The sequence below is a fragment of the Pelophylax lessonae genome (genome assembly GCF_965119305.1).
Source record: "Pelophylax lessonae genome assembly, chromosome: 12".
NCBI classification, from domain to species: domain Eukaryota; kingdom Metazoa; phylum Chordata; class Amphibia; order Anura; family Ranidae; genus Pelophylax; species Pelophylax lessonae.
In genome coordinates, this window is record NC_138779.1 from 214,549,879 (window position 1) to 214,571,213 (window position 21,335).

At 43.9% G+C, this 21,335-nt stretch overlaps 1 protein-coding gene across 1 annotated transcript in view; it reads left to right on the forward strand.

Annotated features, from left to right (window-relative positions):
- Window positions 1-10,414, forward strand: part of LOC309568042 (zonadhesin-like) — an 11,462-nt gene extending 1,048 nt beyond the window's left edge. Inside the window, exons 2-5 of the mRNA XM_082273621.1 lie at window positions 838-903; window positions 2,518-2,697; window positions 5,399-5,581; window positions 10,100-10,414. Of these exons, the coding sequence (XP_082129747.1) occupies window positions 838-903; window positions 2,518-2,697; window positions 5,399-5,581; window positions 10,100-10,326 (656 nt within the window). The 3' untranslated portion in view covers window positions 10,327-10,414. The remainder of the gene's footprint in view (window positions 1-837; window positions 904-2,517; window positions 2,698-5,398; window positions 5,582-10,099) is intronic.
- Window positions 10,415-21,335: the final 10,921 nt, after the last annotated feature.

Consider the following 21,335-nt stretch of genomic DNA (forward strand, 5'->3'; position numbering starts at 1 on the left):
CGGGACTACGACATTACGGCGGACAGATCGGACCCTTGACTGACATTTTTGACACTTTTGGGGGTACCAGTGACATTACTACAGTAATCAGTGCTATAAATATGCACTGTTACTGTAAAAATGACACTGGCAGGGAAGGGGTTAATTTTATTGGAGAGGGAGGGGTTAATGTATGCCTGGTGCTTACTAACGTGTGTGGGGGGAGATGACTGAGTGACACAGGGACAGATCGCAGGTTCAGCTATGCTGAACCCTGCAATCTGTCACTGTCTGTCACTTAGGAGATCCGCCCGCTCTGTTTACACAAGCAGGCAGATCTCCACACTCGATTCCCCGATGATCGGGGAAGAGCAGTGGCGATCTCCGCCGCTCCTCCCCTGGCCCGACTCCCGCTGTGAATGAATATAGCGGGAGTGAGCCTCCGGCGGCGCTCGAGCACCGCCCACAAGGGGAGGAGTCCAGCGACGTAGGTCTACGTCGCTGGACGATAACTAACCACTTTGCCGCAGTAGAGCTCGAGTGAGCGGTCGGCAAATGGTTAAATGCGTTTTTCTGGATATTTTTGTTGTTATTCTGTCTCTCACTGGTAAAATAAACTGACCATTAAAATTATAGACTGACCATTCCTTTGTCAGTGGCCAAACGTACAAAATCAGCAGGGGATCAAATACTTTTTTTCCCTCACTGTACATGGCAATAAAGCAAACTTGTGTTTGATAACATTGTTCATAAAATGTTTCTTTTCCAAATAAAGATCCACAATACTAGTTAAATAAAGATACACTCTGGTGCCCTTTGTAATAACATTTAATTACTGTTTTGATTTTTAAATTACAGCTCTGGTGAGCTGCCAAGGCCAAAGTTATTCTTCTTCTTCAGAAAACAATGAAAGCAGCTGTAAAGGTATTGTCTAATATGGATAATGTGCTGCCCAGAACACTGATCCTGGGCTTGCTTTTGGCTTTTGGTGGGGTGGAAGGAGTTGCCATTGCTTTGCACACAGAGAAATTGGTTTTCCCCATTTAACAAAGATCCAAAAAAATGACATCTATGCAGTGGGACCTCAAGTATTGGTGTTCAATGGGGTGGTAGTCAGTCTTCCTTTGACCTGGTCCTAAATAAATTTGAACATTGTCAGCAAGCTCTATGGTAAAGTGCTTCCAAAGGCAGGATTTTTTTTTTGTTTTTACCTTAATGAATTCTCTTCATTAAGGTAAAAAACCTTAAAGCTGAGTTCCACCCAAAAGTGGAACTTCCGCTCTTTTGTTCCCTCCCTCCCTCCGGTGCCACATTTGGCACCTTTCAGGGGGGAGGGGGGAACGGGTACCTGTTTTTGACAGGTACCCTTCCCCACTTCTGGGATACGGTGCCGCGGCACCATCCCTCAGAAGCTCGGCCCCCTCCTCCCTCCTCCGCCGCCGAGCCAGTAGGAATGCGCAGCACGCTTCGCGCATGCGCAGTAATGACCTGCCCGTAAAGCCGCAAGGCTTCACTGCCGGGTTCCCTTACTGGCAATGGCAGCAGCAGCACCCGACAGCCGATGGAAACATCGGCTGCAGTGCTGTCATCGCTGGACTCCAGGACAGGTAAGTGTCCTAATATTAAAAATCAGCAGCTGTATGTGTAGCTGCTGACTTTTCATTTTTGGAGGGAGAGACGGAACTCCGCTTTAAACCCCACCCCCCTTCCCCAGCCCTCCTAAATACTTACCTGAGCCAGAATCTTGATCCAGCAATGAGCATGAGAGCAGATGATCCCTTGGCTCTCTCTCTCCTCATTGGCTCAGACACTGCAATATTGTAACTTTTCAGCAAGTTGGGAGGCTACAGTGTCTGACACAACTGTGGCAGACATTTGTAAACCAAGCACAGCCAAGAACTGCCCAGGCACCAGCATTGTATCATCTATGAACCAGCCTCTCAGGCCAGGAAGCAGATATTGGAAGGAAGCAGGAAGCATTTCCTCAGTCTAATCTCCAGTGCTCTCTCAGAATGTACATTGTAACAAGTCATAGGATGTAAAGCAGCCCATAAATGATTAACATTTTCTTAATGGGGGAATCAAGTCTTTACTTCCATGGTGGTGGAAGAAAAGAAAATCACTTGATTCCCGCATCAACACAGTCTGAATGCCTCCCGCATTCTGCCACTTGGCTTGGAGGGGGGGGGAGGGATCGGGCGGGAAGCCTACCCAGCTGGCAGATTTTATTTTATTTATTTATTTCAGGTACCTATATAGCACTGTCAATATACGCAGTGCTTTACTTATACATTGTACATTCTACCCTACCCTCTAGGAGCTTACAATCTAAGGTCAATCTAAGGTCCCTAACTCACATTCATGCATACACATAATAGGGTCAATTGAGACCGAATCCAATTAACCTACCAGTATGTCTTTAGACAGATCACAATGATTACTGCTAGTGGCTAGAGCATAGCCAAGGACGTGCAGGCAACTGGTATGTATATATGGAAGGTATCAAGTGTATAATAACTGTGCTGTTTTTGAACACAGAGTGTCCACCTGGCATGGAAATGTCAATTTGTGCAGGATGCTGGTCCAAATGTCCAGTGGAAGGAACTGTTTGCGAGAAAAAAGACTGTGAAGAGGGCTGCGCTTGTAAAGAGGACGGATATCTGAGGCATAATGAAATATGCATTCCTGCTTATCAGTGCCCCTTCATTCCCAAAGAAGGTGAGGGACCCATCTATTAAAGTGTATGTCCAGGTATTACCTAGACTTACCCCCACAATCTTCCTATTCAACTCTAGATCATGTCCCAGCATTATTTTTCTTCTCCTACCTTGTTCCTAAAGCAAGGCACAGCTTATATTACTTCCTGTGACTTCAACAAGATTGCGCAACGTTGCCAGGGGCAGCTACTGGGAGGTCATTCCCTACTGACATAGACACACCCAGGGCTTTTTTTCTCAGAAAATAGGTGCAGAAACTCAACGCATGACCGTGCAATTGTCCATTAAAGTAACGCAGTGCCGAATCGCAAAAAATGGCCTGGTCATCAAGGGGGCAAATCTTCTGGCTAGAAGTGGTTAAAGCATGGAGCACTTTGCAAATGCTGATACCAAAGCAAACTTATTAGCCACTAGCCGACTGCTCACAGTGATATTACTGCGGCAGTGCGGCTCCCCTGGGTCCAGCGACGTAGACCTACGTCACTGGACTCCTAGTGGTCTCGGCGGTGCGCGTGCCACTGGAGGCTCGCTCCCGCTGTGTTTAGACACAGCGGAAGTCGGGCCGGAGGAGGAGAGGTGGCTATCGCTGCCTCCCATCCCCGATTGTCGGGGAAAGTGTGAGAAGACCCGCCTGCTTATGGAAATAAAGCAGGCTGATCTTCTCAGTGACAGATAGGGAGAGATCACAGGATTCAGCGTAGCTGAACCTGTGATCTCTGTGTCTCTCACAGAACCCCCCCCCCCCCCACGTCAGTAAGCATGAGGCATACATTTAACCCCTTGATCACTAACAGTGTTAACCCCTTCCCTGCAAGTGTTATTATTACAGTAACAGTGCATATTTATAGCACCGATTACTGTAGTAATGTCACTGGTCCCCCCAAAAGTGTCAAAAATGTCAATTAGGGGTCCGATCTGTCCGTCGCAATGTCGCAGTCCCACAAAAAATCGCAGATCGCTGCCATTACTAGTAAAAAAAAAACAATAAAAATGACATAAATCTATCCCTTAGTTAGAAAACGCGATAACTTTTGCGCAAACCAATCAAAATACGCTTATTGCGATTTTTTTTACCAAAAATATGTAGTAGAAAACAAATTGACTTAAAATGTTAAAACATTTTTATTTTTTTTTATTTTTTTTTAAGGGAATGTTATGTAGCAGAAAGTGAAAAATATATATATATTTTTTAAACAATTGTCGCTCTTTTTTTGTTTATAGCGCAAAAATTAAAAATCGCACAGGTGATCAAATACCACCAAAAGAAAGCTCTATTTGTGGGGAAAAAAAGGACATACATTTAATTTGGGTTCAACGTCGCACGACCGCGCAATTGTCTGTTAAAATAACGCAGTGACGAATCGCAAAATAGGGCCTGGTCAGGAAGGGGGTAAAATCTTCCGGGCTAAAGTGGTTAAACAGTTTAGATTCAGTGAAAGTTCATGTACTCCAAAGTGCTCCATGCATGCTGAAATCAATGCAAGGGCATTAAAGTGGAGTTCCAGCCATTTACTCACCTGTCCAACGGTCCAGCGATGCGGCCGCTGGAAGCCTCGATCCTCTCCCTCGGCGCCGGCATCACTGCTGTGGGCACCCGGCTGTTACAGTTTGCGGCTTCACAGCCGGGTACCCACTGCGCATGCGCGAGTCGCGCTGCGCGCCGTGATTGGCCGGCAATCTTCTGGGACCTCTGACGTGTCCCAGAAGATTGCAGGGAGGGAGGGGGAGAGGAGAACTTCCGCTCAGGGCGCCGCGGCGCTCCGAGCGGAAGTGGGAGCGGGTGCCTGTCAAAACTAGGTACCCGCTCCCCCCCCAAAAAATGACATGCCAAATGTGGCATGTCGGGGGGTCAGGACTCCCTAAAGCGGAAGTTCCACCTTTGAACTCCGCTTTAAACAGTCCATATTCGTTAAAATGTAAAATGTATCTACTGCAAAGTTTAAATGTGGTTATTGGAGTAATAGTAACGGACGGTAACCTAAAATCGTTATTCCTACCTGCTGTCTTGGCCTGGGGGTTCCCTTATCCTCCTCTCTCTCTCCTCCTCCTCGACATAGACAGACCCCGCCCCTGGGGAGAAGTTAGTGTAAGGATGCTGTGCAAAGGAGGGTAGGTGGAGCATTAGGCTCTGCCCCCACCCATTGAATGGAATGAAGCCGGTCTGGCCAGTCACCAGCCGCTCTATCCCTCCCTCCCTCCCTGGCAAGGTACGCCCCCTTACCTTACTCACTGCCAAATGCTGATAAGTGCCACAAGCCGTGGCGGCCACGGGAGCCGGGACCCAGGACAGATCAGGGTTTTTTTTTCATGTGGGTGGGTGGCTTTTTTGCCGCCCCCTTCCCCCCCGCAAAGTGCCGCCCTAGCCCAAAATACAGCACTGACTGCACCCCCAGGCACCTGCATCTTCTTTGTCCCCATCCTGCACTCAGTAGGAGCTGTTCAGGGGATCAGAATTGGGGGAGTTGTTGGGAAACAAGCTGTCCCTTGTAAATACAGAAGCCAGACTTCTGTATTTACAAGTGGTAGTGGTGAGCAGGAAGCAAAGGGCCTGAGCCAGAGGTGGTGGAACTTAGTTCCACCAAGTTCCAGCTGAAAAAAAAAAAGCCCTGGACACACCCCAGAGTTACATCTCCAAAGAGCCTTTGCACACAGAAGGAATTATTAAACGTTGATCATTTTTTTTCTCCTATAATAATTTTAAGGTGACAAATGTCCAGAGGGCATGGTGTGGAGTTCCTGCTCAGGCTGCGATGACTACTGCAAAGTCCAAGGGCATGAATGCGTCCAGGGCTGCAGGATAGGCTGTGTTTGTGAGAAGAAAGACAAGCGCATGTACTATAGAAAATGTCGGAGTAAATACGCATGTCAGCAAGAGTACGCTTTAGGTAAGATGTACTTAAACAAAAAAAAAATGTGTTATCTGTACTTTTAGCGCTGGATTGAGAAAAAGGGGAAAACCCCTTAAAGCGTAACTCCACTTTTGTTGAGAAAAAAACATTCCCCTCGGGGTGATCTCTGTACATTACAAGGATTTTAACAACCTTTGCTGCAGATTCCTACATTTTGTTATTCTGAAGAAATCATTGTTTGTTCCTCTGTGCTGAGTGGGTCAAATGGGAGTGGTTTCATAATTATATATCAGCTGTGGCAGCTGCAGGGCTCTAATGAGGAAATCTGCTGGGCCTGCGTCCCTTTAGACGTGTTCCTATTGGGAGTATCTCACCAAAAATGACATTTTTGTTGCAGGGGATGCCAGAAATCTGACTTGTATCTTAGTGCAGATTTCTGGGAATATTGGTGAGCCAATCACGCAAGCAGGAAATGATGTTTCTGGGGGTGTGGTCAGTATACATTCTGTGTACAGAACAGCTCCAGGCGGCCATATTGTATTGCATTTTCAGAAAATTACAACAGCTGCAGATTGAAAAGGAAAGGTCATTTTTTAATAACATTAAATTACAATATGATTTGTGTTGCAATTGTATACGCTATATTTTTTTTTTCCCCACGAAAGTGGAGTTACCCTTTAAAGATGAATCTATTCAGGACAAAGTAACAGGTCAGCTGTAGAGCAGGACATGTAAGGAGTTGTAGAAAAACCCAGAACTTTTGTATAGGGAAGTGCTAATGGCTTTCTCCCCAACCCTTCCACAGTGCTCAGTGCCTTATTGACTAATTATGTGCTGGCATATAAGGGGAGCGTTCTTCATCCAGTGTAAGCTCTGGCACAAGGGCTTCAAGGGAGCTAAAGAGAAGCTATCACTTTATTTTACTTTATTTGGGGAATGGACAGATTTTAAATCTCAACTAACACACCTGATACTATAAGCATCAAGATATGTGGTAGTGCCGTGATAATTAACATACAAATAGCACAAATAAAGTGATACACACAAATAAGTACTGTAGCACCCTCCTAGGTAGGTGCTAGGTAAAAGCATTGTTTGCTCCATCTGCTTATCAGGGGAGCCTGATTGTTAGTTTTGCCTGTTGCATGTGTCCATGTGTGATTTATCTGGTCTGAGGGAGTGTCCCCACTGTATCCAATAGGGGAGTCTGTTGGACAGTGGAGGAAACCCAGACAGCAACACACAGGCTTTTATGACTATCCCAGTGGGTTGGCACAACAGTGGTGCATCCTGGGATATGGTATAAAAGTCACGGGCACATGTGACCGGGCGTCTTTGGGTGGGAAGACATGTCCCAGGAGGAGGGTGATGTCCCTCTCTCCTCCTGTCAGCAAGGAAGGTGGTCACAACAGGCAGTCGGCCTAGTGGACCAAGTGTGTGATGCTGAGCCAGGAGGTCCAGGATACTGACGAGGGGAGCTGAAGGCAGAGCAACCCAGGGAAAAACAGTGTCTATGATTACCGGGAAGCTTGCCAGGGGTCTGCTTAGTAAGGGGACCACTCCGGCACATCTGACAGGGAGTCTTTGGGTGGGAAGACAGGTTCCAGGAGGAGGGTGACGTCCCTCTCTCCTCCTGTCAGCAAGGAAGATGGTCACAGGCAGTCAGCCTAGTGGACCAAGTGTGTGATGCTGAGCCAGGAGGTCCAGGATACTGATGAGGGGAGCTGAAGGCAGAGCAACCCAGGGAAAAACAGTGTCTATGATTACCGGGAAGTTTGCCAGGGGTCTGCTTAGTAAGGGGACCACTCCAGCACATGTGACAGGGTGTCTTTGGGTGGGAAGACAGGTCCCAAGAGGAGGGTGACGTCCCTCTCTCCTTCTGTCAGCAAGGAAGGTGGTCACAGGCTGTCGGCCTAGTGGACCAAGTGTGTGATGCTGAGCCAGGAGGTCCAGGATACTGAGGAGTGGAGCTGAAGGCAGAGCAACCCAGGGAAAAACAGTTTCTATGATTAACGGGAAGCTTGCCAGGGGTCTGCTTAGTAAGGGGATCACTCCAGTGGAGAGTCAGTGGACAAGGGGCTAGCATGTACGGGAAGTAAGAAAGGGGGTGCCAAGTTAGGACCCTGAAGAGGAATTAATTCAGGAACATATCTTCTACTTCACTTCAGTGGCAAGATGAAGCAGTGGCCTTGCCGCACACACGACAGTCATTTGTCCTCAGAGATTGTGCATAGTTCAAGTTGGAGTATCCCACTCATCCCTTCTCCCATCCAAGTTCTAAAATAAAACACAAAAAACAAATCCCCTGGACTGTTCGTTGTCTGAGCCATAGCTAGAGTGATACGTTTTACAGACTTTTGCTATGGGTAATCCAATCTCAGCAGCTCCCCAGTGCTATAGAACTTATACTCCAAAACTATAAGTACAGTTTAAATACTCCAAAACTATAAGCACGGTGCACTCCATCAGTGATGCAATAGTAAAGTCCCATGAAACTTCTTGTAAATACAATTCATTCTCCTCCATTTTTTTTCGACACTGTTATTTCACAATTAGGTTTTGGTGATTGAGCCTTTATCAATATAGAGGGGAAGGATATTTCCTATTGTTACAGCCGCTGAGTGCGGTGTTTCATTATTATTATTTTGAGGTTTTAAAGCTCAATGCTTGCCTTCTTTAGGCAAATTATGGTAAAATGAGAAAAAAAAAATTACTTTAGAGAGATTCTGACTGTAAATAAAGAGATGGTGATCAATTTACTAAAGAAAAAAAGGCTTTTGAATCAGTGATGATAAGTAAGATAAATAAGATAAATATGTGTGTACTTAAACAGTCTTTAGTCTATCAGTAAAATAAGGAAGGAAGAAAGAAAGGAAGGAAGGAAGGAAGGAAGGAAGGAAGGAAGGAAGGAAGGAAGGAAGGAAGGAAGGAAGGAAGGAAGGAAGGAAGGAAGGAAGGAAGGAAGGAAAATAAAAATAAAGAGATAGAGAAAGCTCATTTGAAAACGTATGGAAATGGAAAGAACAAAGGGAAGGAAAGGGAATAAGAAATAAAAAGATAAGGGGAAAAGGAAAGGAAAGGGAAAAAAAAAACAATTAAAAGGAAAAAGAAAAGAATTAAAAGGAAAAGGAAAGGGGAACAAAGAAAAAAGAAATAAATAGAAAAGTAAAGGAAATGGATATAAATGAAAAGAAAAGGGATAGGAAAAGGAATTGAAAAGGGATTGGAAAGGGAAACGAAGGGAAATGAAAGATAAAAGGGAAAGAAAATGAGATAGAAAGGAAAAGAAACATATATGGAAAAGCAAATGAAAAGAAAATGAAATTAAAAGTTAAAGAACAGGAAAGAAAAGGAGCAGGAAACAAAATGAAAGGAAAATGAAAAGGGGTATAAAAGAAAAGGGAAATGAAAAAGAAAGGAAAAGAGATAAAATAGAAAAGGAAATAAAAAGAAAGGGAAAAAAGGAAAGGGAAATGAAAAGGAAAGAAAGTGAAAAGAAAATGAAAGAAAAGAAAATTAATAGAAAAGGAAAAGAAATTAAAGGAAATTGAAAATTAAAAGGAAAGGGATTGGAAAAGGAACTGAAATGAAAAAGGAAGGAAGAATAAAAGAGAAGGAAAATAACATAAAAAGGAACTAAAAAGGAATAGAAAAGTAAAAGAAAAAAATGGAAAAAATAAAATAAAAGGAACAGTAAATTAAAAGGGAAGGAAGAAGAAAAGTTAGGTAAAATGAAGGGGGGGAAAAAGGAGCAGGAAATGAAAAATAAAGGAAAAGGAAAGAAGATGAAATAGAAAAGGAAATGAAAAGAAGGGGGGGGGGGAAGGAAAATTAAAAGGAAAATAAATGAAAAGGGAAAAAAGGAAATAAAAAGGATAGGGCAAGGGACAAGGAAAGGAAGTGAAAGGAAAAGGAAAGAAAAGGAAAAAGAAAGGACAAAAAATTTAAATGAAAAGGACAAGGAACATTTAAATGAATGGAATAGAAAAGGAAATGAAAAGGAAACCGAAAGGAAAATAAAATAAAAGGGATATGAAAGAAAAGGAAAAGGAAAGGTGATGAAAGAGAAATGAAAAGAAAAGAAAATGTAAAGCTAAGAAAAAGAAAAGGAAGGGAAAGAAAATGAAATCACAAAGCAAAGAAAATGAAATGGAAATGAAAATGAAAATAAAAGGACAAGGAAAATACAAAGAAAAAGAGAGTGAAGGAAATGTGATGAAAGAGAATAGAAAAGGAAAGGAAAAGAAAAGAAAGGGAACAGGAAATGAAAAGGAAAACAAAAGTTAAGGAAAAAAAAAAAGGAAAAGAAAAGGAGCAGGAAAAAAAGTAGAGGAATAGGAAAGAAAAGGAAAGGGAAATGAAAAGGAAAAGGAAAGAAGATGAAACAGAAAGGAAAATGAAAAAGAAAGGAAAATTAAAAGAAAATGAAAAGGAAAAGGAAAGAACAAGGAAAAAGAAAAGGAAATGAAAAGGAAAATAGAAGGAAAGTAAATGGTTGGGAAATGGAAGGGGAAGGAAAAGGTATCCCCTTAGCATTTGTATTTCTCTTTACAGTTAAATCTTGTCCCAAAGGCACAAAATGGGCTGACTGTGCAAAATGTTACCAATTCTGTTTCCCTGAGAGTGACTGCGCCAACAAATGTTCCCAGGGCTGTGTTTGTCGGGATAGGAAGCTCGCCGTGTACAAGGGAAGGTGCATGAAACCAAAACTCTGCCCTAAGGTCGGCAGACAGGTACGCTATTTACTCGCAAATAACTCAAACAGACTGCTAACAGTGTAAAATAACATCATTGGTGTGCCGTAATAATTACAAGTTAACGATCAATAACAAATGATGTGATCAATAATGTTTTTAACCCCAACACTTCATATTCTTGGTATTTAAATGTATGTGGTATGTACAGGTACGGCGATTCGCGCAGCCGAGCCAGCCTTCCGCAGTACATATATGGCGGCCGGTCGGCAAGTGGTTAAATACTGTTTTAAATTTTTATAATCCTTTTCCCATCTCAGTGCTGCTGATCTCCTGCAGCCTCTTTTAGCCACTTCCTATCTAAATGTACATTCTCCAGGGTCGGCTGCACATCATTGCTCTGGACCGGCTTCCTTACAGTGATGACATTGAACCATACCAGTGTGCAAGTCCCCTTGGTGGTCAATTTACTAAAACTAGAGTGCAAAATCTGGTGCAGCTCTGCATAGAAACCAATCAGCTTCCAGGTTTTATTGTCAAAGCTTAAGGCCCCTTTTGAACGGTCCGCCTGTCCGTTTTTTTGGCGGATCTGAACGGTCCCCCCATGCATCTCTATGGGGCATCGGATGTCAGCGGAGACATGTCCGCTGACACCCGATCCGATCCGTCAAATCTGGACGGATGGAAACACTATTTTCCATCCGTCCAGCGGATCGGATGGGATCGGATGAGAACGGACCAACGGTCCGTTCCCATCCGATTTCCCCATAGAGATGTATGGGACTCTAACAGCTGTGTCTCCGCACACAGTGCGGAGAACAGCTTTCATTCTCCTGCTCAGCGGGGGATTGGCGGATCGATACCCCGCTGAGAAAAACGGAGTCCGTCCGACGGACATCCTGTGTGAAAGAGCCCTAACTGAACAAGCTGAAGTTAGAAGCTGATTGGCTACCATAAACAGCTGCACCAGATTGTGCGCGCTCCAGTTTTAGTAAATCAACCCCAAGGTGACCATGCAGGTGCATAATTGGGAGACAGTTGTCACACACAAGAAGTGACCAAACAAGGACCTTCATGATGGGACCAGCAAGGATTATTTTAATTAAACCTTCAGATTTAAAAAGACAGAAAATAATGTTTGAAATTACATTTACATGTTACATTTTGAGAGATTTGGGATTGGTTTAAAGTGATTGTAAAGTCTCATTTTTTTTCTATAAAAATAACAAACACAATATACTTACCTCATCTGTGCAGTTGATTTTGCACAGGGAAGCCCAGATCCTGCGCTTCTTTGGTCCCTCTTTAGCGCTCCTGCTCCCCCCCCCCCTACGGTTGAGTGTCCCCACAGCAAGCAGCTTGATATGGGGGCACCTGAGCCGAGTCACAGCTTAGTGTATCCATTCAGACATGGAGCCCCAGTTTGGCCCCACCCCCACTCTCTCCTCATTGGCTAACCGGCTTTGATTGACAGCAGCGGGAGCCAATGGCTCCACTTCTGTGTCTCAGCCAATCAGGAGGGAGAGTCCCAGATGGTTGAGACACTCATGGACATCTCTGGATCGAGAGGGGGCTCAGGTAAGTATTAGAGGGGCTGTGGCGTGGGGGGGGGGGAGACTTCTGCACACAGAAGGCTTTTTATCCTAATGCATAGAATGGATTAGGTTAAAAAACCTCCTGTCTTTACAACCCCTTTAACTCTTTAAGACCGGGTAATGTACAAGGATTTCATTTTCATGTATTGTATGTTTTTTCCTTTTTTTTTGGAATGGTCGTCCCTTCTGGGAAGACTTTGAAGAAAGGCTAAAGTGGAAGACTTCTTCTTCGTAAAAGGACACTCAGAAAATGATAACACCGAAGACTTTTCCCACAACTCACACAACTGTTATTTCCCGAGCTTTCTCTTTTATTTTTGCAATCAAAATGTTGTTAAGATTTACATTATTGCATTGTAAAAAATATATTATGAAATTATCTCATATGAAGCAAATAAAAATATTTAAGCAAAGAAAACAAAATTGTTATGTTAAAGATGATACATTGTTTAGTTTTAATAAAGTTGGATTCCTTTACTGGTGGTATGCTATTTAAAGACACCTGGAAAATGATTGGCCAAAAACTTTTCTTACAACTCACGCTGTATTTGATGAACCTTCATTTTAAATTGCAATCAAAATTTTGTGGAGTTTCACATACTTGCAATGTAAAAAAATATTTTACAATCAACATTATGAAATGATCCCAAAGGAAGCAAAGAAAAATATTTGGGCGAAGAAAAACTAAAAATAGTTTTGTTAAAGTGTTACTAAACCCAGGAGCTTGCTTTCACTATATCTGGTCTCCGCAGGACTCTGCATTCATTATATCTGACCTCCCCAGGACTCTGCGTTCACTATATCTGATCTCCCCAGGACTCTGCGTTCACTATATCTAAACTCCCCAGGACTCTGCAGTCACTATATCTGATCTCCCCAGGACTCTACATTCACTATATCTGGTCTCCCCAGGACTCTGCAGTCACTATATCTGGTCTCCCCAGGACTCTGCATTCACTATATCTGATCTCCCCAGGACTCTGCAGTCACTATATCTGATCTCCCCAGGACTCTGCAGTCACTATATCTGGTCTCCCCAGGACTCTGCAGTCACTATATCTGGTCTCCCCAGGACTCTGCATTCACTATATCTGATCTCCCCAGGACTCTGCAGTCACTATATCTGGTCTCCCCAGGACTCTGCAGTCACTATATCTGGTCTCCCCAGGACTCTGCATTCACTATATCTGATCTCCCCAGGACTCTGCAGTCACTATATCCGGTCTCCCCAGGACTCTTCATTCACTATATCTCGTCTCCCCAGGACTCTGCATTCACTATATCTGATCTCCCCAGGACTCTGCATTCACTATATCTGGTCTCCCCCGGACTCTGCATTCACTATATCTGGTCTCCCCAGGAGTCTGCATTCACTATATCTTGTCTCCCCAGGAGCTTGCATTCATTATATCTGATCCCCCCAGGAGCCTGCAGTCACTATATCTGGTCTCCCCAGGGGCCAGCAGTCACTATATCTGGTCTCCCCAGGGGCCAGCAGTCACTATATCTGGTCTCCCCAGGGGCCAGCAGTCACTATATCTGGTCTCCCCAGGAGCCTGCATTCACTATATCTGGTCTCCCCAGGAGTCTGCATTCACTATAGTTGGTCTCCCCAGGACTCTGCATTCACTATATCTGATCTCCCCAGGACTCTGCATTCACTATATCTGGTCTCCCCAGGAGTCTGCATTCACTATATTTGGTCTCCCCAGGACTCTGCATTCACTATATCTGGTCTCCCCATGAGTCTGCGTTCACTATATCTTGTCTCCCCAGGAGTCTGCATTCACTATATCTGGTCTCAACAGGAGCTTGCATTCACTATATCTGATCTCCCCAGGAGCCTGCAGTCGCTATATCTGGTCTCCCCAGGAGCCTGCAGTCACTATATCTAATCTCCCCAGGACCCTGCATTCACTATATCTGGTCTCCCCAGGACCCTGCATTCACTATATCTGGTCTCCCTAGGACCCTGCATTCACTATATCTGGTCTCGCCAGGACCCTGCATTCACTATATCTGGTCTCCCCAGGACCCTGCATTCACTATATCTGGTCTCGCCAGAAGCCTGCAGTCACTATATCTGGTCTCCCACACAGAACATGGAAATGTAATTATTTTAGTAAATACAAACTGCTAAATACCTTTTCTCAGCAGCAGTATATCGCAGTCTTATGACTTCTATCAGTGCCTGGGTAATGGTGAAACAAATCGCACATGTCTACCTGATAAATTCCAGCTTCATCAAAACAAAAGATGTGCAAAGTCACAATGATTTTTTTTCAGAAAGCAACCACAATCACAAAATAGAAATGTCTGTCCCCTGCCAGCATGCTGCAATAATTGATCTATGCGCTATCACATGGACTGCTATGTTGTATGCCAGCCTTTCTCAACTGGAGTGCCGTGGCACCCTGGGATGCCGCCTGAAGTCATTAGGGGTGGTGCAGCATCGTAGTTGGGAAAACGTGTGGATCAAGCTCTCAGCGTACTGGTTCTGCTGGCCTCAGTCCTGTACAAATAGACCAGCAGAGCTGTGAATTTTACATCTGCACACTGGGAGCTTGAGCAGGGGAACAAGCAGTGAAGTGGAATGAGGAGGCATCTTCCTGAGTCCTAATCTCTCTGCCTTCTTCTACAGGCAGCAAACCAACCTTTCCCCGGCAATGTGAGTGCAGGTACAGTCTGCATTTGGTATAAAGACTGTGTGTGGGAGTTTATTTACACTCATTGACCACTTTATTAGGTAGACCTTGCTAGTACTGGTTTGACCTCCTTTTGCCTTCATTCTTCATGGCATAGATTCCACAAGGTGTTGGAAACATTCCGCAAAGATTTTGGTCCATAGTGACATGATAGCATCACGCAGTTGCTGCAGATTTGCCGGCTGCACATCCATGATGCAAATCTCCCATTCCACCAGATCCCAAAGGTGCTCTATTGGATGAGTGTGGAGGCCATTTGAGGACAGTGACCTCATTGTTATGTTGAAGAAACCAGTGGTGAGATGATTGGAGCTTTGTGACATGGTGCATTATCCTGCTGGAAGGAGCCATCAGAAGATGGGGACACTGTAGTCATAAAGGGATGGACATGGTCAGCAACAATACTCAGGTAGGCCATGGGGCTTAAACAATGCTCAATTGGTAATAAGGGGCCAAAGGTGTGCCAAGAAACTATCCCCCACACCATTACACCACCACCACCAGCATGAACCGTTACCCCCCTTCCTCCCCCACACCATTACACCACCACCAGCCTGAACTGTTGATACAAGGCAGGATGGATCCATGCTTTCATGTTGTTTACACCAAATTCTGACCTTACCATCTGAATGTCCCGAATTCCCCCTTCCAACGCAAGTCCTTTACCCTCAAATCTTCTTAGGGCCCCCCCCCCTCACAGTGCCCAGGGCAGCCTTTCCTTCTGCCCACCCCTTGTCCTGGCCCTGCCAATGGGTATTACAGGCTGCTTATACAAGTAGTTAAACCAGCGTTTGGTGTCACTTTAAGCTCTGTTCCCTAAGATCCAGGATGTGTCAGTCTCGCTCCAGTTGCTACAGGAAATATTACGGCTCAGATGAATCGCCACGTATTCCCTTAAGGAACAGGGTGCAGTTTCTAATTGGTCATTTATTTATAAAAATTGGGGCTGTGACTGGTTATTGAGGGTTTTTCATGCGTGTTGCAATTTGTATAGCTGGCCCGTGTGTGATGTAATTGTGTAATATATATAAAAGCCGTACAGAATATTTATTTCCATTGTCTGGGACTGTCACCTGCTGTGTCAGCTCTTCTGTCTCCGTCCGGAGAGGTAAGATCACTCGCCTTATTTTCCTAATAATAAAAATGATGTAGACAGAGGGTGTCCTTCCAGCTCTGGACTGGAAGGATTTTCCCCCTTAATGACCAGGCCATTTTTTGAGATTCGGCACTGCGTTACTTTAATGGAAAATTGCACGGCCGTGCAACGCTGTACCTAAATAAAATTGAAGTCCTTTATTTCCCACAAATAGAGCTTTCTTTTGGTGGTATTTGACCACCTCTGCGATTTTTATTTTTTGCGCTATAAACAAAATAAAAGCGACAATTCTGAAAAAAAATAAAATCAAAAAATTTTCACATTCTGCTATATAACATTCCCAAAAAAAAAATTAAATTAAAAATCAAAATGTTTACATCCTTTTAGGCCAATTTGTATTCTGCTACATATTTTTGATAAAAAAAATTGCAATAAGCGTATTTTGATTGGTTTGCGCAAAAGTTATTGGGTCTACAAACTAGGAGAAGATTTATGTCATTTTTATTTATTTTTTACTAGTAATAGCGGCAATCTGCAATTTTTAGCGGGACTGCGACATTGCGGCGGACAGATCGGACCCCTTACTGACATCTATCCATCAGTGCTGCACCCCATGACATCTATCAGTGCTGCCCACCAGTGCCCATCAATGCCATCTATCAGTGCTGCCCACCAGTGCCCATCATTGCCATCTATCAGTGCTGCCCACCAGTGCCCATTTTTGCCCACCAGTGCCACCTATCAGTGCCCATTAGTGCCCATCAGTGCCAATCAATGCCACCTATCAGTGCCCATCAGAGCCACCTATCAGTGCGCATCAGAGCCACCTATCAGTGCTACCTATCAGTGCCACATATCAGTGCTCATGAGTGCAGGAAAAAACGTATCTATTTACAAAATTGTATAACATAAACAAAAAAACTTTTTTTTTTTCAAACTTTTTGGACATTTTTTATTTGTGTAGAAAAAAAGAAAAAACCTTGCGGTGATCAAATACCACCAAAAGAAAGCTCTATTTGTGGGAAGAAAATGACATCAATTTGGTTTAGGTACTACAGTGTTGCATGACCGCGCAATTGTCATTCAAAATGCAACAGCGCTAAAAGCTGCAAATTGGCCTGGGCGGGAAGGGGGAAAAGTGCCCGATATTGAAGTGGTTAAAAATATATATATATATTTATTTATTTATTTTTATCTGTATGTAATTAATAACCTGTCATGTGTTATGTTTTTATAGAAATAAACCAGTGACCATGACGACTCTTAGGGTTCTTCTCGTGCTTCTATTAGGTACTGTATTTACTAAACAAATAACCAGAAAAAATTGTTATAAGGTGCTTTATTGATTTTTTAACCACTTTAACTCCGCTCACATTGCTGCTACTGCAGCAATGTGGCTCGTTATCGTCCAGCGACGTAGACCTACGTCGCTGGACTCCGCCCCTTGTGGGCGGCGCATGCGCGCCGCCGGAGGCTCGCTCCCACTGTGTTCAGTCACAGCGGGAGTCGGGCCAGGGGAGGAGCGGCGGCGATCGCCGCCGCTCTTCCCTGATCGTCGGGGAATCGAGTGTGGAGATCCGCCCACTTGTGTAAACAGAGCGGGCGGATCTCCTAAGTGACAGACAGTGACAGATTGCAGGGTTCAGCATAGCATGACTCACCTCCCCCCACACACGTTAGTAAGCACCAGGCATACATTAACCCCTCCCTCTCCAATAAAATTAACCCCTTCCCTGCCAGTGTCATTTTTACAGTAACAGTGCATATATACAGCACTGATTACTGTAGTAATGTCACTGGTACCCCCAAAAGTGTCAAAAATGTCAGTCAAGGGTCCGATCTGTCCACCGCAATGTCGCAGTCCCGCAAAAAAAATCGCAGATCGCCGCCATTACGCGTTAAAAAAAAACCCACCAAAAATAACAGAAATCTTTCCCTTAGTTAGTAAACGCAATAACTTTTGCGCAATCCAATCAAAATACGCTTATTGTGATTTTTTTTACCAGACATAGGTAGCAGAAAACAAATTGGCCAAAAATTTAAAAAAATTTAGATTTCTACATTCTTTTGGGGGGGAATTTCATATAAAAAAATGTTAAAAATATTATTTTTTCAAAATAAACGCTCTTTTTTTGTTTATAGCGCAAAAAGTAAAAATTGCACAGGTGATCAAATACCACCAAAAGAAAGCTCTGTTTGTGGGAAAAAAAGGACGAAAATTTTGTTTGGGTACAGCATCGCACGACCACGCAATTGTCAGTTAAAGTCGCACAGCGCCGAATCACAAAAAGTGGCCTGGACGTAAGACAGCAAAATCCTCCGGTGGTAAAGTGGTTAAGATAACTTTTTTACAAAAATAATATAATTAAAGCCCCCCCCCCATAAATAAATATACACTCTATTACCAAAAGTATTGGGACGCCTGCCTTTACACGCACATGAACATTAATGGCATCCCAGTCTTAGTCCGTAGGGTTCAATATTGAGTTGGCCCACCCTTTGCAGCTATAACAGCTTCAACTCTTCTGGGAAGGCTGTCCACAAGGTTTAGGAGTGTGTCCCACCATAGCTCCAGGAGCTGTGCTATGTCTGCAGGGTGTTTTTGTTTCTCATTTCTTATTTTTTCAACTCCTTTTTTTTCCACAGTTGTCCCGATGATAATTTGCAAAGTGTATGATGATAATGAAAAAGAAAGTGTTCCAGGTTTGATGGATTCATTTATTTAAACATTTCACAGTATCAATTCTATCAAGGGCCGGGACAAGGGGTGGGAGGAAAGGGACGCTGCCCTGGGTGCAGTGGTTTACTGTTGGGCTGGGGGGCGCCTTCCTTCTGTTACAAGGCTGACAGGAGTACTGATAACAGCAGTGATTTTGACAAGTGAGTGACTGCTGAGCGTAGGACCCTCTAAGCTTGCACATCATAAATGGGGGGGAAGCAGTTTGGCATCTTTGTCCTGGGCCCTGGATGACTTTGTCCTGGCACTGGTTCTACCCACATCATTAGGAGAGATACTTGTATACCATGTAGGGGGATGGGGCATAGGTGTGCACAGCCTATTGCGTTAGGGCAGGGGTGTCAAACTAAATTTCTTTGTGGGCCGCATCATCATTATGATTGCCTTCAAAGGGCCGGTTGAATCTGTAAGACTAGATGTCCAGAGCAGCCCACCTCCTCTTACATCAGATGTCAAGAGACCCCCCCCCCCGACCATCAGAAGTCAAGAGTTCCCAACCTTCCCTTACATCATAATACACCCCCCTTACCTTGCACTGCTGCTGGGAAGAAGCTGGGGCATTGCTGGGAAGCAGAAAGTGCAGGGTCTAGGGGAGGACCAAATGAGGGCTGAAACTCTCCTGCAGCTGCAGAAGGGGTGCGAGGGCCACATGAAATGGCTTGGAGGGCCTGATTTGACCCGCGGGCCTTGTGTTTGACACATGCGCATTAGGGTATGCATAGTACCTAATATAGCACCGTATAATCAAAGCTATTCCCAGTAGTAACCTCTGGCTGTGAAAGTTGGACCATAAGGAAGGCTGAATGCTGAAAAATTGAGGCTTTTGAACCGTGCTGTTGGAGAAGACTCTTGAAAGTCCCTTGGACAGCAAGAATATCAAACCAGTAATTTCTGAAGGAAATCAACCCTGAATATTCACTGGAAGGACAGATCTTGAAGCTGAAACTCAAATGCTTTGGCCACCTAATGCAAAGAGAAGACTCATTGGAAAAGACCCTGATACTGGGAAACATGGAAAGAAAAAGAGGACAACAGAAAACAAGATGGATAGATAGCCTCACCAAAACAATGAACATGAAGTTAAGCAAGCTCCAGGAGGCAGTGGAGGACAGACAAGCCTGGCGTGCTATGGTTCATGAGGTCACGAAGAGTCGGACATGACTAAACGACTGAGCAACAACAATGCACCCCAAAGCTTAAACACACATCCGTGTGTGTGTGTGTGTGTATAGCACAGTTTACTCATTTTAATTTATAAATGAACACAGTGAGTGATCAGTACCGATCACTCACTGTGTTCATTCACAAAAGCAAGGAGCCAGTAAAGGACATAGGGGCCTAGGCAGCAGGAGCAATCTGTCCCACATGGGGTGTTTAGGGTGTGCCCAGGCATATTGGGCACACGCTGTCCGCACGCCTGTGGGGAGGAGAGTATTTCAGAGCCAATCTCATAGGGAAGTTTGTATCATCCGGTCAGTGATGTTTAATTTTTTGAATTTCTAAAAAAATTATATTTTGTAGAATTTTTAAAATCAATAGAAGTAGGGAGTGCATTCATGATGCATGTGCTCCCTGCATGTTATTTAGGAAGAAAGGAAGGAATGCCAGAAGGAAGGAAAAGATGATGGAAGGAAGGATCGAAGGATAGAAGGAAGGAAATATTGAAGGAAAGGAGGAAGGAAAAATATCCGTTTGATTTATTTTTTATAATGTATAACAAAATATATAATTTTAAAAAGATGCATTCAATAATTATAGAAAGATACAAATAAGGAAGGAAAGAAGGTAGGAAAAAAGGGAAAGGAGAATAAGAAGGAAGAAAGGAAGGAAGGAGGAAGAGGAGGAAGTAGGGGCCAGTAAATGACATAGGGGCCCGGGCAGCAGGGGCAATCTGCCCCACATGGGGTGTTTAGGGTGTGCAAAGGCATATTGTCCGCACGCCTGTGGGGAGGAAAGTGTTTCAGAGCCATCCTCATAGGGAACTTTTTATCATCCAAGGTCAGTGTTGTTTAATTTTTTCGAAGGTCTGAAAAAATTATATTTTGTAGAATTTTTAAAATCAATAGAAGTACGGAGTGCATTCATGACGCATGTCCTCCCTGCATGTTATTTAGGAAGAAAGGAAGGAAGGCCAGAAGGAAGGAAAGGATGATGGAAGGGAGAATCGAAGGATAGAAGGAAGGAAGGATCGAAGGATAGAAGGAAGGAAGGATCGAAGGATAGAAGGAAGGAAGGATCGAAGGATAGAAGGAAGGAGGGATCGAAGGATAGAAGGAAGGAAATATTGAAGGAAAGGAGGAAGGAAAAATATCTGTTTGATTTATTTTTTATAATGTATAACAAAATATATAATTTTAAAAAGATGCATTCAATAATTATAGAAAGATACAAATAAGGAAGGAAAGAAGATAGGAAAAAAGGGAAAGGAGAATAAGAAGGAAGGAAGGAGGAAGAGGAGGAAGGAAGGGGCCAGTAAATGACATAGGGGCCTGGGCAGCAGGGGCAATTTGCCCCACATGGGGTGTTTAGGGTGTGCCCAGGCATATTGGGCACACCCTGTCCGCACACCTGTGGGGAGGAAAGTGTTTCAGAGCCATCCTCATAGGGAACTTTTTATCATCCAAGGTCAGTGTTGTTTAATTTTTCAAAGGTCTAAAAAAATTATGTTTTGTAGAATTTTTAAAATCAATAGAAGTACGGAGTGCATTCATGACGCATGTCCTCCCTGCATGTTATTTAGGAAGAAAGGGAGGAAGGCCAGAAGGAAGGAAAGGATGATGGAAGGGAGGATCGAAGGATAGAAGGAAGGAAGGATCGAAGGATAGAAGGAAGGAAGGATCGAAGGATAGAAGGAAGGAAGGATCGAAGGATAGAAGGAAGGAGGGATCGAAGGAAAGGAGGAAGAAAAAAATATCAATTTGATTTATTTTTTATAATGTATAACAAAATATATAATTTTAAAA